The sequence below is a fragment of the Myotis nattereri genome (genome assembly GCF_964212035.1).
Source record: "Myotis nattereri genome assembly, chromosome: 4".
In the NCBI taxonomy this organism is placed as follows: Eukaryota; Metazoa; Chordata; class Mammalia; order Chiroptera; family Vespertilionidae; genus Myotis; species Myotis nattereri.
Window position 1 is genome coordinate 54,308,585 of NC_138079.1, and position 13,248 is coordinate 54,321,832.

The window sequence follows — 13,248 nt, forward strand, 5'->3', positions numbered from 1 at the left end:
AATACAGTTTACTTTCTAAAATTTTCTTTATAAAGCACGGTATAAAGACCATATAAATAAAGTAGAATTTTACTGCTAACTTAGTCAAGCACAAGGGTTTATAAAATTAAAAAAGGTCGTGTAAACAATCCACGTGGAAACTAGATGACACACTTGCTTCTGAACACACTTAAATGAAGCAGTTATCATTAGCATCCAAGTGGAGAATAACCCTCAAACACTCGATTATTGTATTTTTAATAGTTAGAAGCCAATTTTTAGGATAAGTATAATTCTCTTTCTTAAAGAGATACAGTATAAACAATTCACAAAAACATTTTACTTATTTTGGTACATGTTTGATTTTCCGGTAACCTATGCTATTTCAAGGAAAATAATGATGTCATAATATGAAGATATAATTTAAGAGAAGTTGGTAAATCACCTAATTTTGTCACTACTCAATTTTTTCCACAACTAAATCTATACACAGATAAACCAACACACAAACAACTGCAAAACTTGTTCTCACATTCTTATCCCCAGCTCTTAGGATACCCACCCGACACAGTAGGCTCTTGAGAAACATTTTGTTTTGTTTTGTTTTGTTTTCTGTGTTTGTTTGTTTTTTACTTGATAAACATTTTTTGAATAAAAGAACAAATTAATGAGCAAACAAAGAAACAATTTACAAAGAAATGAGCTTCCCACCCTATACAGAGCCCATCATTGCTTACATTTAAAATTTCAATCCAATTTAAAAAGTGTGCACTGAGTGGCTACATACTATAAGAAGCTATGTGTATTTTTAAACTTACAAATATAAAATAATAGAATGGAGATATTCCCAATTATGGTTCAAAACCCATTTTTTAAGTCTCTTAAAAATTATTTTCAATTATTTAGTATTCAAAATGGAATTATAAATACTCTAAATAAAATACTCTGCTTGAATTGTTAAATCTCAGTGATTTAGTACTCTTAGTTCATAACATGCCTTTAAGGCACAACTTTTTAGAAATTATAGCAATTTGTGAAAGCCAATTTCATAGTCTCTTTTTTACAGTGAAAAAATAATTGATCTAGTTTGGATTCCTATAAGGGAGTAAAATTCTGATACCCTGAATACCAATTTCAATCTGTCCAGACTTAATATGAGACTGTAGGCCAATAATTCTGACTTTATCAGGAAGAGCCTCTAAATTTAAAATTAAACACTTACAAAACATCTAGTCTGACATAAAGTACTTTTCTATATTCTACATTTATCTATTACCCTTTCCCTGGATGGCGTGCTCAATGGTTAGAGTGTCAGCCCCTGCAACCAAGGGTCACAAATTCTATTCCCGTCAAGTGCACCTAACAGGGTTACAGGTTTGATATCTGGCCCAGGAGGAGGCAACCAATTGATGTGTCTTTCTCACATTGACGTCTCTCTCTCTCTCTCTCTCTCTCTCTCTCTCTCGCTCTCTCTCTCTCGCTCGCTCTCTCTCGCTCTCACATTCTCTCTCTCTCTCTCTCTTCTCCCCTCCCTCCCTTCCACTCTCTCAAAATCAATGGAAAAAATATCCTTGGGTGAGGCTTAACAAAAAAATAAATAAAATATAAATAAATAAGTAAATATATCATTATGCTTGCATTTTCTAAATTTAGGGGAATAAACAGGTCAATACCAATTGCTGTGTCTCATTAGTCTGATCCTCAGTACTCTCAGCCAGCAAATGAGTCAATTTCCTCCATAGCTGATGAAGCTCTTGGTTGTCTGCACCTGCTTCTTGCCGTATCTTTATCAATTTGTGCCATGTTTGAGCCACCTATTGAGGAAATTTAAAATTGTTATTTTATCTTAAATACTAAAAATGTCAATAGAAAAATAAAATCTACAAATAAAAATATTTTTATCTGCTAATATATAAAAATAACAAAAGCACAGAACTCCACCTATTATGAACTCCATAAAAAATAAGTTGATTGGGTAAATTTACATAGTCCTCATATTAGAAATATTACTGAGCTACCAGAGTAGACACAGGAATAATGACAACATGTCCCAATCATCGTAACTTATAGTATCAGCTATAGAGACCCAACAAATAGGCCACTGTATTCTATTGATAATGCTTTTACTTATTTTATTAATTCCTGCAGTTTCAAAAAGGTTTGGAAGTTATAATACCTTTAATTTGAATTCTAATTTACAGTTTCAAATCACTGTAATTTATATTATCCCCTAAATTATTTTAATACCATACTACATAACAATTTTTAAAATTTTCCCATAAGCTAAATGAAAGCTTTCTTCTAGTAATGGTTTTATTAAAAAGAAATATACTACCCCAGAAAATCACTAGCCAACCTCTATGTGTTTCTTTTCTTGATAATTCAGATCCACAAGTTTCTTACAGACATCACACCACTTCTGTTTGTCAACACTTAGAATAAAAAAAAAAAAAGATTTTGAATCTAATTAATAAAAACAATCAAAGGCTTAGAACACCAAAATTAAATACCCCAATAATATTGTCGGTTACTATTTTAAATCAGTACATACTACAGCTTTTATATTACAGTAAAATTTTATAAAATGAGACTCTCATAAAAAGAAAAGATTTAAGAAACATTATCTTCAATTACACTGACTGAAAATAACATGAAAATTCCCAAATTAGTTAATCCTCTTACTATGAGTATTTTTATTCTATTCTTATCACAATCAAGAGATTCTGCTATAACAGTCTGAAAGAAAAATGTTTCCCAATTCCTAGTACATGTTTAGAGTATTTCTATATATTTTTAATCAGATTTTCTAATTCATGCTTTTAAAGAAACTGGCCTTTCCCCACATACTGATTACCTTTCATAAAGATCCAGGAGCTTTTGGTAAACACCAGGTAAGTCATCCTTAGCATTTATCTGATTACATTTCTCATACAGGCTTGCTAACCCCTAAAAGAGGAAGTAGTAGAGATTACTCTTCCAAAAACATCTAATGTTCTTGCATTTATTTTGCTAAAGTGACAATCTATAAAGGTTATTCATAATAAAGATAATTATAATTAATAAATGAAATATGTCTGGGATTTGCCTACAAATACTTTGGAATAGAAGGGAGTAGGGGAAAGTTTAGATTTTAAAAAATTGGCTGAGAGGATTTTTATTGAAGCTAGATGATGGGCATAGAAGGGCTCATACCATTGTCTTTTCTTTTGAAATTTGAAATGTTTCACAACAAAAAAATATATTTTAATGGTTATTATACAATCTTAACCTCTAAGACATTACCATATAACACTACTTTTATATGGTAAAACAAATACAAAATCCAAGTAGTCTGTAGAAATTGCCATATTTGTTTCAATAAAGATTAGATATCTTATACCAATCAGTACATAATAAAACAAGCACCTATATAAACATGTTATCAGATACCCTCATTCATGCTCTTGTTCATGTAAACCTGAGACAAATGGGTTCATGCACTCCAGAGCCTACCACTTCCTTTTAATCACAGTTTCTAAGATATGAAACAAAGTGATTAAATATGAAAAATTTCGAGACCATTAAGTAAGAAAAAAACCCATAAAGACCATTAAATAAGAAAAAGAATTTAACCTGTACTCAAAGATAGAGAATTGCAAATTTTCTATGTTATTTTAGTTTTAGAAAACATCATTTGTAAATAATTCATTGGATTGTGGTAAATAGTGGTAAAATAGCATCGTTGGCACCATTATTTTGAAAAGTAATCTTCAGGTTTAAAAAAACCAATAAATTTCAATTTTTTTCTCATGTGGAATTAAGTGGAGGTTTAATTTTTTTTAAATAAAGCTGTTATCTGCAATTTTAAAAATGAGAAAATAACTCTTTCTTATAATATGAGGAAAAATATTTTTACATACCTGCCAAGCTAGCAATTGGTCTGGCTCTAGTTCAGCTGCTTTCTTATAGGCACCCTGGGCCTGATCAGGTTGTTCTAGCTCGGCTGCAGCCACACCGATAAATACCCAGGCATTATAGTTATTTTTCTCTTGTTTTAACACTGTCTGATTAAAAAAATAAAAGAGCAGGTCATTAAATTTTGGAAGTAATGGACAAACAAAAAAAGACAGTCTACCTGAAGGTCAGAAAATCTGGATCTACCACTATCTAGACAATCTTTAAAATGTCACTCAACCTCGGGTCTTCAGTTTCCTCAGCAAGAGAGGGAGTTAGACGGGATCAGTAATTTTAAGGGGTCATAAATATGAGGTATATTTTTTTAAAGCTGCCCAAATAATACTAATGTTTCCACCAAATGCATCCCCTTGTCCCTTAAGAATACTGGGTATAAAAAGAACAATAAGACTGTTCTTAACACCCAACCATCCTGCCTGCCTCTATTCCAAGTGCTAGTTAATTCACAAACTTGTTTTCCATATCGTTTAGGATTAAATGATGTGTTTGTTTTCCCACTATGAATAAAAACTACTTCATACCTCTTTTTTTCTAAATTTATTTTTATGGTATACAATCTTATATTGGTTACATTAGTTTTAGGTGTACAATATCGTGTTTTGACATTTTTATGCCTTACAATGTAATCACCCCACTAATTCTAGTAATCATCTCTCACAGTGTAAATTGATCACAATATTATTGACAATATTTATTTTATACCTCTTTTGTCTCAAACCTCCTATCAACTCCTCTTCCACTTCCACCTTATATTTCATTAAGAAAATAGAAGTCATCAGAGGAGATCACCCTCATCTTCCCATCCCCAAATCTCTAATCTTGACAGCGTATGGGTCTCCATCGACTTTCCCTCCTTTTAAGATGGAAGAAGTTTCAAAGAACCTCCTCTTAAGCTCAGGACTCCATCCTCTCTCACCTTCCCAAGGACTTCACTCCTACCACTCCCTCTATCTCTCCTGCACATTCAATTTCTCCTTCTGGGCTGGAACATTCCCATCAGCATACAAAGGCACTTTAGAATCCACAAACCAAATAGAATTAAAATGTCAACACACTATTAAAGAATGACAACTGTAAGATACAGTAGAGTCCCACAGTAAACACATCAAAAGATACCTAAGAGATATTCAGGTTTTAAGAACTTGGCTTTGATAAGTTACCAATACAGAGAAAGACAAAATTAAGTGCAACAGATCAGCTTATCCTAGCATAACCACTCTAACCGTTCTACTAAATAACCTTACTACCTTTGTTATATATAAACAGTAAATGATTCACATATCATGAATTGATAATGCTTAAAAAGAGGTAACACACTTTCATTGTGGAAGAACAAAACATCAGTTACCTTACAATGTTTCAAAGCTTCTTTGTATTCTTTGTTTCTGATTGCATCTCTAGCACTTTTCAGAGCAGTCTTCACTTCCTTGCTAGACATTCTGTCAAAATAAAAAGCCTGACTGAATGTACAATAATAACCTGCCTATCACAGCTCCAGCAAACTTAACCATCTGAAAAAGGCACATGTGATTCCTTCTACCAGGAACACTCTTTCCCCCTTTCATATACACACAGCTTATTCCCACACCTTTCAGATTTCCACTCAAATATCACTTCCTCAGTGAAACCTTCACTGGCCACCTTATTTAAAATGTCAACCCTGCCTTATCCCACTCACAACTACCCAATATTCCCTTAACCTTCTCTCTAACAATGCATTTATTTTTCTTCAAAGCATTTATCATCATCTTATATACTTATATTTTATACACTATATATTTTACTTAATTATATTATTTATTATCTGTTTCCCAACCCCCTCAGAACATAATTTTCACATACGCAGGGATTTTTGACCGACAAAGTGTACATATTAATAAATATTTGTTGAAGCTCAGTTGCATCTGAATTATACTTACTCTCCACATAGTAGGCTAAAACACAGATGATCCTATGGCCCAGGACTCAAAACACATACCAATTTCAATTAAATTCTACACTAAGCAAGAATTAGCAGAATAAGCCCAAGTCATAGAGTATGAACACTAACACAAATTTCAGTAACTCTGATGTAAGAGTTTAAGAGAGCATTCTGTTTTAAGCTAAGTCTTTTTAATATATAAATCAGGATATTAACTTTCTTCATAATAAGGGTTACTTAGGATTATAGTAATATAGTAATCTTTGAAAAGAAGTAAATGCAATGTTTACACTTAAATGAAGGTGATGAATATGCAAGTACATGAACTTCAGTCATAAAAAGATATCAATTGGTAGACAAAGTATTTCTTCATTTAATTTTTTCATTTAAGATACAGTGCTTAATTTTAAGTAAACTAACATATCTGATATTTCACAACTTATTCTGATTTACCAGTAAACAGGGCAAATTTAATTACAATTTGATGTTGAAAAGAAGAAACATTTATATTTTTGCCAACTCCACTGAACTCTAATATCATCAGGAAGGTAAAACAAAGCTGCATAAATGTTAAGTCATTATAGACTAAAGATGTTCAAGGCAGCAAAATGAATCAGGAAGATGGCTTGATGACATGGTACACCAACAGTCCTTTATATCCAAAAGAGGCTGAGGTAGAAGCACAAGATCAAAGAAGTTATAGAATTTTAAAAAATCCTTTGACTTAAGAATGTTACATTAAAAATAATATAAAAGTTAAGGTATCATAAAATCAATTTATCTACAGCCAGAATCAAATTCCCTTAATTGACATAAAAGTGACTTTTCACCTAATTACAATAATTATGTAAGTAAAGCAACATATTTCATATGCTATTATTTTAGAAACTGCCCTCTTACTTGCAATTATCTTGGTATAAATTTATAGCTGGAAACTTTGGAAGGATTTTTCCCGTAGTTACAAATCTTGATTGGAGCAGGCAACAAATTTCAATGCTGATTTTACAGTAAGTTTTTTCATGCCAAAGTTATCTTTGGTGGGTAAACCTACAGACTAAAAAGAAAAGAACATCAATTATGATAACATCTAATCTAAACTAATAAAAAGACATCCAATAACAAAAACTTCAAACTAAAAAAGGACAAAAACAGTTTCAAGATAAGGCCAAGCAAAAACAAACAGAAGAATACAACTTTTCCAGGACAGATATCATCATCTTTTCTATCACCCAACATTGAACAAAGTAGAACCAACCAACACTTTCAAGGTAAACATAGCATATGACATAAAAGAAATAGCAAAGAAGGCCTCTCTAAACCAAGAGAAAGAGCTAAAGCATGTGAGTCATTAGTGAATCAAATGCTAAACTAGGACTAATGACTGCAAGTGCAACAGGAATTCAAAGGAAAGTATGGTGTGAAGTAATTAACAGCTACCAGATGGCGAAGACAGGACTTGAGCTTGGATAAAGGAGAGCACCAGATTACAGACCTTCATAGTCAGACAAGCTTAGACTTGAATATAGCAGCAAACACAGAGCTGTTAAATGTTTCTAAGTAGGCTATTTTTCAAGTCCACTAGAGACAAACTCAATCCTTCTCCTGGTAACCAATACTAACGTTCAATACCTTTTCATATCCCTATATGTCTCCATCTGTAGCTACAATTACTTATGTAAATAAAATTATTCTTGCTTTAGTGGAATCCTGCTTTCTTCTGTTCCTATTCCTTCTTCATTGATTTGGCATTTAGCATAATATGCTAGCAATGAGGCTCTCTCTTCACCTAAAATAAATAAATAAATAAACACATATATGTATGTTTCAGGGGTTTAAGTAACTTTTTTAAAGACAAAAAAAAATCTGCTACTTTCTAGCCCTGAAAACATCTTCCTCTTTTGGGGAAGTGGGGTGGAGAAGGGAGAGGCTCATTCACTCATTTTCCAAACAAAGCTTCACTGGGCACCAACTATCTACTAGGTACCATCAAACCCATTTCCTGTCACAAAGTAAAAACCTACTATCCAAAAGAATTCCAGGTAATCCCATACTCCTCTATTTGGGATACTTACCTCCATTCTGGGCATTTCCAACACGTTAAAGAAAAATCTAGCTCTCTTACAAGTGTCTAATCTTCTTCCTCAGCCCCACACACTTTCCCCTTATACCTCTCCTTCTACTTTTTCTCAATTTCAACTGACTTTTTAAAAATAAGAGCATTCATTTTGCACATTTTCACTCAATAAAAGTTCTCTACTACCAATTGCAAAGGTTTTCACTCAACATACCAAGCATAAAAAGTAGCAACAACTTCACTTTCAAAAAGTTAGAAAGTGACAACCATGCCAAACAGACAATGATATACCTCAAAACTAATAAATATAAATAGATGGAATAATATATCCTATACACACGACTTAAAGCTATGGAACCTTAAGCTATATTCAGTTATGCAGCTACAAAGATTCCACAAAGCAAAAATAATAACATTTATAAATAATAGTAACAATAATGACAATGAAAGTAATTACAGAAAAGCAAAACTGATACCTTTAAATGTAATAAAAGTCTAAATGTATTTTGTGATGACTTTTCTTATAGAAGGAATTGGTAAAAACAATCGTTTAGTAAAAGTAGACTCCAATTACCTATTATTGAGCATTCTAAGCACTTACCTTTTACCTATTATCACTAGCTCTACCTTCTTCTGCATTGAATTTCAGATTGTTCCTTAACCGTTATCCATCTAAATTAGTAAAATATGAAACAGTTAGGCACATAAAAAGTAGGACACACCCAAAACGTGAACTTTTAAAAATATATTAGATTCAAGTTCAATTTTCATAAATAACTTAAAACATAAGAAATAATTATGTACAATTTTTCCTCCTTTTTTCCCCAAAGAGACATTAATCTTAATCTCCAACTTTCAAAATTAGTCTAACCAGGGGTGGGCAAACTTTTTGACTCGAGGGCCACAATGGGTTCTTAAACTGGACCGGAGGGCCGGAACAAAAGCATGGATGGAGTGTTTGTGTGAACTAATATAAATTCAAAGTAAACATCATTACATAAAAGGGTACGGTCTTTTTTTTTTTTTTTTTTTAGTTTTATTCATTTCAAACGCCGCGGGCTGTAGTTTGCCCACGGCTGGTCTAAACCATGTTCCCGTAGCCTCAGGAGATAAAAGGAACTTCCAAAAACAATCAAGTTCTGAAAAAATACTCCAGGAACACAAAATACACTAACTTCAATATAAAAACTGAGCCAAAGGAGAAAATTGTCTTTCTGCACTACTTTGTTTTGAATTCAGGACAATTAAGAGCACTTACTATAGTTACACCCAATTTGCAGCCTCCAACTACACCAAAGTGATCCTTGTTCTAAGCCATATAAAGATTTTAAATATTTTTGAATGATGCCCACATCATGCAATTAGATTACTGTAGTTCATAAGTTAATGAAAATAGAGATCACTTTTTTTAAGATTAAAAATCCATCTAAATAGCCATGTAAAATATTGACACAATTTCTACATGACTATAAATTCTAAGTATTTTTTATGACGTCCCTGGAATAAATTTTGTCAAACAAAATTAATCCAGAATGCTTCATGGAGAGAATAGAGTGGTTTTGAAAAACTGAACAGATTTTAAAAAATATTTTTTTATTAATTTCAGAGAGGAAGGAACAGGGGTGGGGGGAGAGAGAGAGAGAGAGAGAGAGAGAGAGAGAGAGAGAGAAACATCAATGATGAGAGAAAAATCATTGACTGGCTGCCTCCTGCACGCCCCCTACTGGGAATCAAGCTCGCAACCAGGCATATGCCCTTGACTGGAATCAAACCCAGGACCCTTCAGTCCACAGGCCGACACTCTATCAACTGAGCCAAACCAGCTAGGGCTGAACAGAGTTGTTTTAAAAAATAAAAAAAATAAAAAATAATAAAAAAAAAATATATATATATATGCTACTTGAAAACTACGAAATGAACAAAATTTAGATGAAGCAGGTGGGGATGAACAAAGTGAGTTTTTGGACTAAACATACTATCAATATACTTAAATTGAATGATTAGTTCCACAGAAAAGCATCCTACTGTAAAGAAAACAAAAATTTGTGATCCAAACAATGTTCAGGAAAGTAAACATTAAAACAAGGGGTGGGAAGGTAAAATAAATGTTAAAACTTGACTCTTCACATCACTAACTTCTTTAAGCCCTCTTCCAGCTACACTTGATTATTGTTCTCATCCAACCTATTTTATTACTCAGTCACTTCAACTCTGTTCTTACAAAATACCCGATTTTTCAGTCCCTTCATTCTGCCATATCCACCCACCAAAGCAAGTCATAACCTGGTTGAGAAGGGGCCTAGGAACCAGATGGATCTGGGTTCAAGTGCCATTAAACGCTGGGCATCTTATTTCATAACTCTATGCCTAGTTCTTCATTGGTAAAGTAAGGATTACATCAGTTACCTGATAAGTGCCTGAACACAACATATATAATGCCTGTACTCCTTCTCTACTGCCACCCTCTAAATCAGTGGTGGAGAACCTTTTTCTCTGTTAAGGGCTATTTGGATAATTATAACATTATTCACAAGCCAGACAAAATTATCAACTAAAAAATTAGCCTGATGCCCAGCCTGTGAGGCTTGGTGGTTGAGCAATGACTTATGAACCAGGGGGTTATGGTTCAATTCCCAGTCAGGGAACATGCCCGGGTTGTGGGCTTTGTGCCCAGTAGGGAGTGTGCAGGAGGCAGATGGTTATGATTCTCTCTTATTACTGATGCTTCTATCTCTCTCCCTCTCCCTTCCTCTCTGAAATCAATAAAAATATATTTTTAAAAAATTAGCCTGCTATATTTGGTCAAACATTTAATTAACTTACCCCTAATGCCTTGGCAGGGCCAGACCAAATGATTTCCTGGGCCTTATATGGTTCCAGGGCAGACATTCCCTCCCTCCCCCACTTTAACTGATGACTTAGACATGTAATGCAGCCCCTACCCTCATTGAAACACACATATACATACATGTACACACACAGAGATGCACACTCACATCTCAAAAGTTCCTTTTCTGATAGAGTAAGTTACGATTAGCAAAAATGCTCTGTGTGCAGAAGAGAGTGATGAAAATAATGAAGAAACCTGAAGTTATAATAACTAGTTGAAGGAACTGGGGAAGATTTTGGGGGTGAGAGGAACAGGTGGGGGAAAAGGTGAGAAGGGTAGTTTAAAAGGAGAGATTATTCATGTAAAGTGAAGAGAAATGGATGAATGTATGGTTAAAAGTAGAGAAAGGCTAACTTCAGCTCAAAATAAGAACTTTTAAAATCAGACCAGTACAAATGTGGAATGGCTGCTCATAGGAAGTGTTTCCCATCACTGGGAATGAAAAAGCAGACTGGACAACCCACTGGCAGTAATATGTAGGGCAAATTGAATGGCAGATGAGAAGTTAGACTAGAAGCCTCTTAGAGTCTTCCAGCGTATGTGTCTGGGGACCGAAAACACTCATCTCACTCCAGTCCAATTCAACCCTTGCCCCCACTGACATTGTCAAGGGAAGAAAATGGGGGAAAAAGATGTATTCCGTCCGGCTGGTGTGGCTCAATGGTTGAGTGCAGACCCATGAACCAAGAAGTCACCAGATCAATTCCCAGTCAGGGTGCATGCCGGGATTGCAGACTCGATCCCCAGGAGACAGCAGGTTGATGTTTTTCTGTCATCAATGTTTCTATCTCCCTACCGCTCTCCCTTCCTCTCTCTCTAAAGTCAATTAAAAATATTTTTTTTTAAAAAAAAGAAAGAAAAAGATGTATTCCTGTCATCCTGACTGGGAATTCAGAATACACGTCCTATGAAGACAAGGTCACAGAGAGTAAATACAGGTCACAGAATCAGTAATGTGCCATACTAGTAAAGTACATTTTTGATTAATCTAAATGTCAGCCAACATCGTTCCGATGGTAACATGTGTTCAACATTCCAAATTAACTTAGAAAAAAATTTTAAACACATCCCGATCATGAAAGAACATACCTGTATCACCTTCCATGTTGTACTAATATTATTTCACTTTTTTTTCCTTAGCGTTCCTTGTGGACAGAGACTATTGTGTATATATCTGCATTTACCAGATCTTTGGCATGCTGCTTAGTTAATAATTCTGCTTCACTAACAGTGAGTAAGCCCAGGAGAATGTCATGACATTTTGTAACTAACTAGAGACAGAGTACCGCAGCGAGTTAGGGTACAGATTCCTCGGATGCAAGTCCTACTAGACTGGCTCCCTGGGTAACCCTGGGCAAGTCATTTCACCTGGCCAAGCCTGTTTTCCCATCTGCAAAATGGTGAAAGTGAGGATGATGGGAAATGTTCCTTGTAAAAGGACTTGCCACACAGTAAGTGCTCAATAAATGTTTAGTATAATCCTCAGAACGGAATAAGTGTTATGTATTAAATAAGGTCTGTCCCTTACTACCATTATTTTGTGCAAAAACAGATGTTAGTATTTACAGTTGGTTTTACGTTAACTAAGTACTGCAACTCCTCCTTTCCGTCATACTGATGCGATTAACATGAAGACAAATTATATACCTGCAACTATGACAATGAAATCAGGGACTTGGCTCTGGGACCGAAATCCGTTTCTTCCAGATTTTCCCAAAGGACTTCAACAGTCAAGAAGGATCTGTGATTCTTCTGCAGCAAAACAAGGGGTTCCGAACCTACGTCAGTGAATCGCTCCCGTCACACAGAACCACACCTCTTCCGCCACGAGACAGCTGCTCGCTTCTCTCCTTTGCACTCGGAAAGCGAGGCGCACCGAAGCTTTTCCCTGTCCCCGGCCCCGCTCCTCACCCACCCGAGTTCAGTAAATCCCAGCTGCACCGGCGATGGCAGGAGTACTGCAGATTTCCCTGGGGGAATGGACTCGAGGGCCCCACGGTACCAGATCGCACCTGCAGCGGTCCAGTCCCAGGTCCCCCAAAGAGCCACCGAGCCAACCTAAGTGACAGACGCGCCGCCACCTCATCACCTCCCACTTCACGGTCCCGCTGACAACTCAGCCACGCTTGTTCAGCGCAAAACGAGCACCCTCAGCCCCTGACCCTTGCTCTCTCTACGTTTTCATTTCAACCATTTCCACCGCCCACCAAACCTAACTTCTGCCAAAGCGACAGCGACCCGAACCCACCTGGGTCAGCTGCTCCTCCTACAAACTAGGCTGGAGACCGAGCGCATGCGCATTTCCCCAGGCATGGCTCACGTGACTGGCAGTGACTTGCATAGTTTGCTCGGTATTTGATTAAAAGGGCTTAACATGAGTCAGGGCGGAGAAGTCCACCTGTGCGCATGTGCTCACTCTGACCCCGATGG

General features: G+C 35.4%; 1 protein-coding gene across 1 annotated transcript in view; it reads right to left on the reverse strand.

The window, feature by feature from the left end:
• Positions 1–13,111, reverse strand: part of SKIC3 (SKI3 subunit of superkiller complex) — a 74,252-nt gene extending 61,141 nt beyond the window's left edge. Inside the window, exons 1-9 of the mRNA XM_081088729.1 lie at positions 13,067–13,111; positions 12,466–12,570; positions 8,530–8,600; positions 6,755–6,908; positions 5,282–5,372; positions 3,879–4,022; positions 2,834–2,925; positions 2,336–2,411; positions 1,653–1,793 (exon numbers count right to left, since the gene is read on the reverse strand). Coding sequence (XP_080944855.1) covers positions 1,653–1,793; positions 2,336–2,411; positions 2,834–2,925; positions 3,879–4,022; positions 5,282–5,371 — 543 coding nt within the window. The 5' untranslated portion in view covers position 5,372; positions 6,755–6,908; positions 8,530–8,600; positions 12,466–12,570; positions 13,067–13,111. The remainder of the gene's footprint in view (positions 1–1,652; positions 1,794–2,335; positions 2,412–2,833; positions 2,926–3,878; positions 4,023–5,281; positions 5,373–6,754; positions 6,909–8,529; positions 8,601–12,465; positions 12,571–13,066) is intronic.
• Positions 13,112–13,248: the final 137 nt, after the last annotated feature.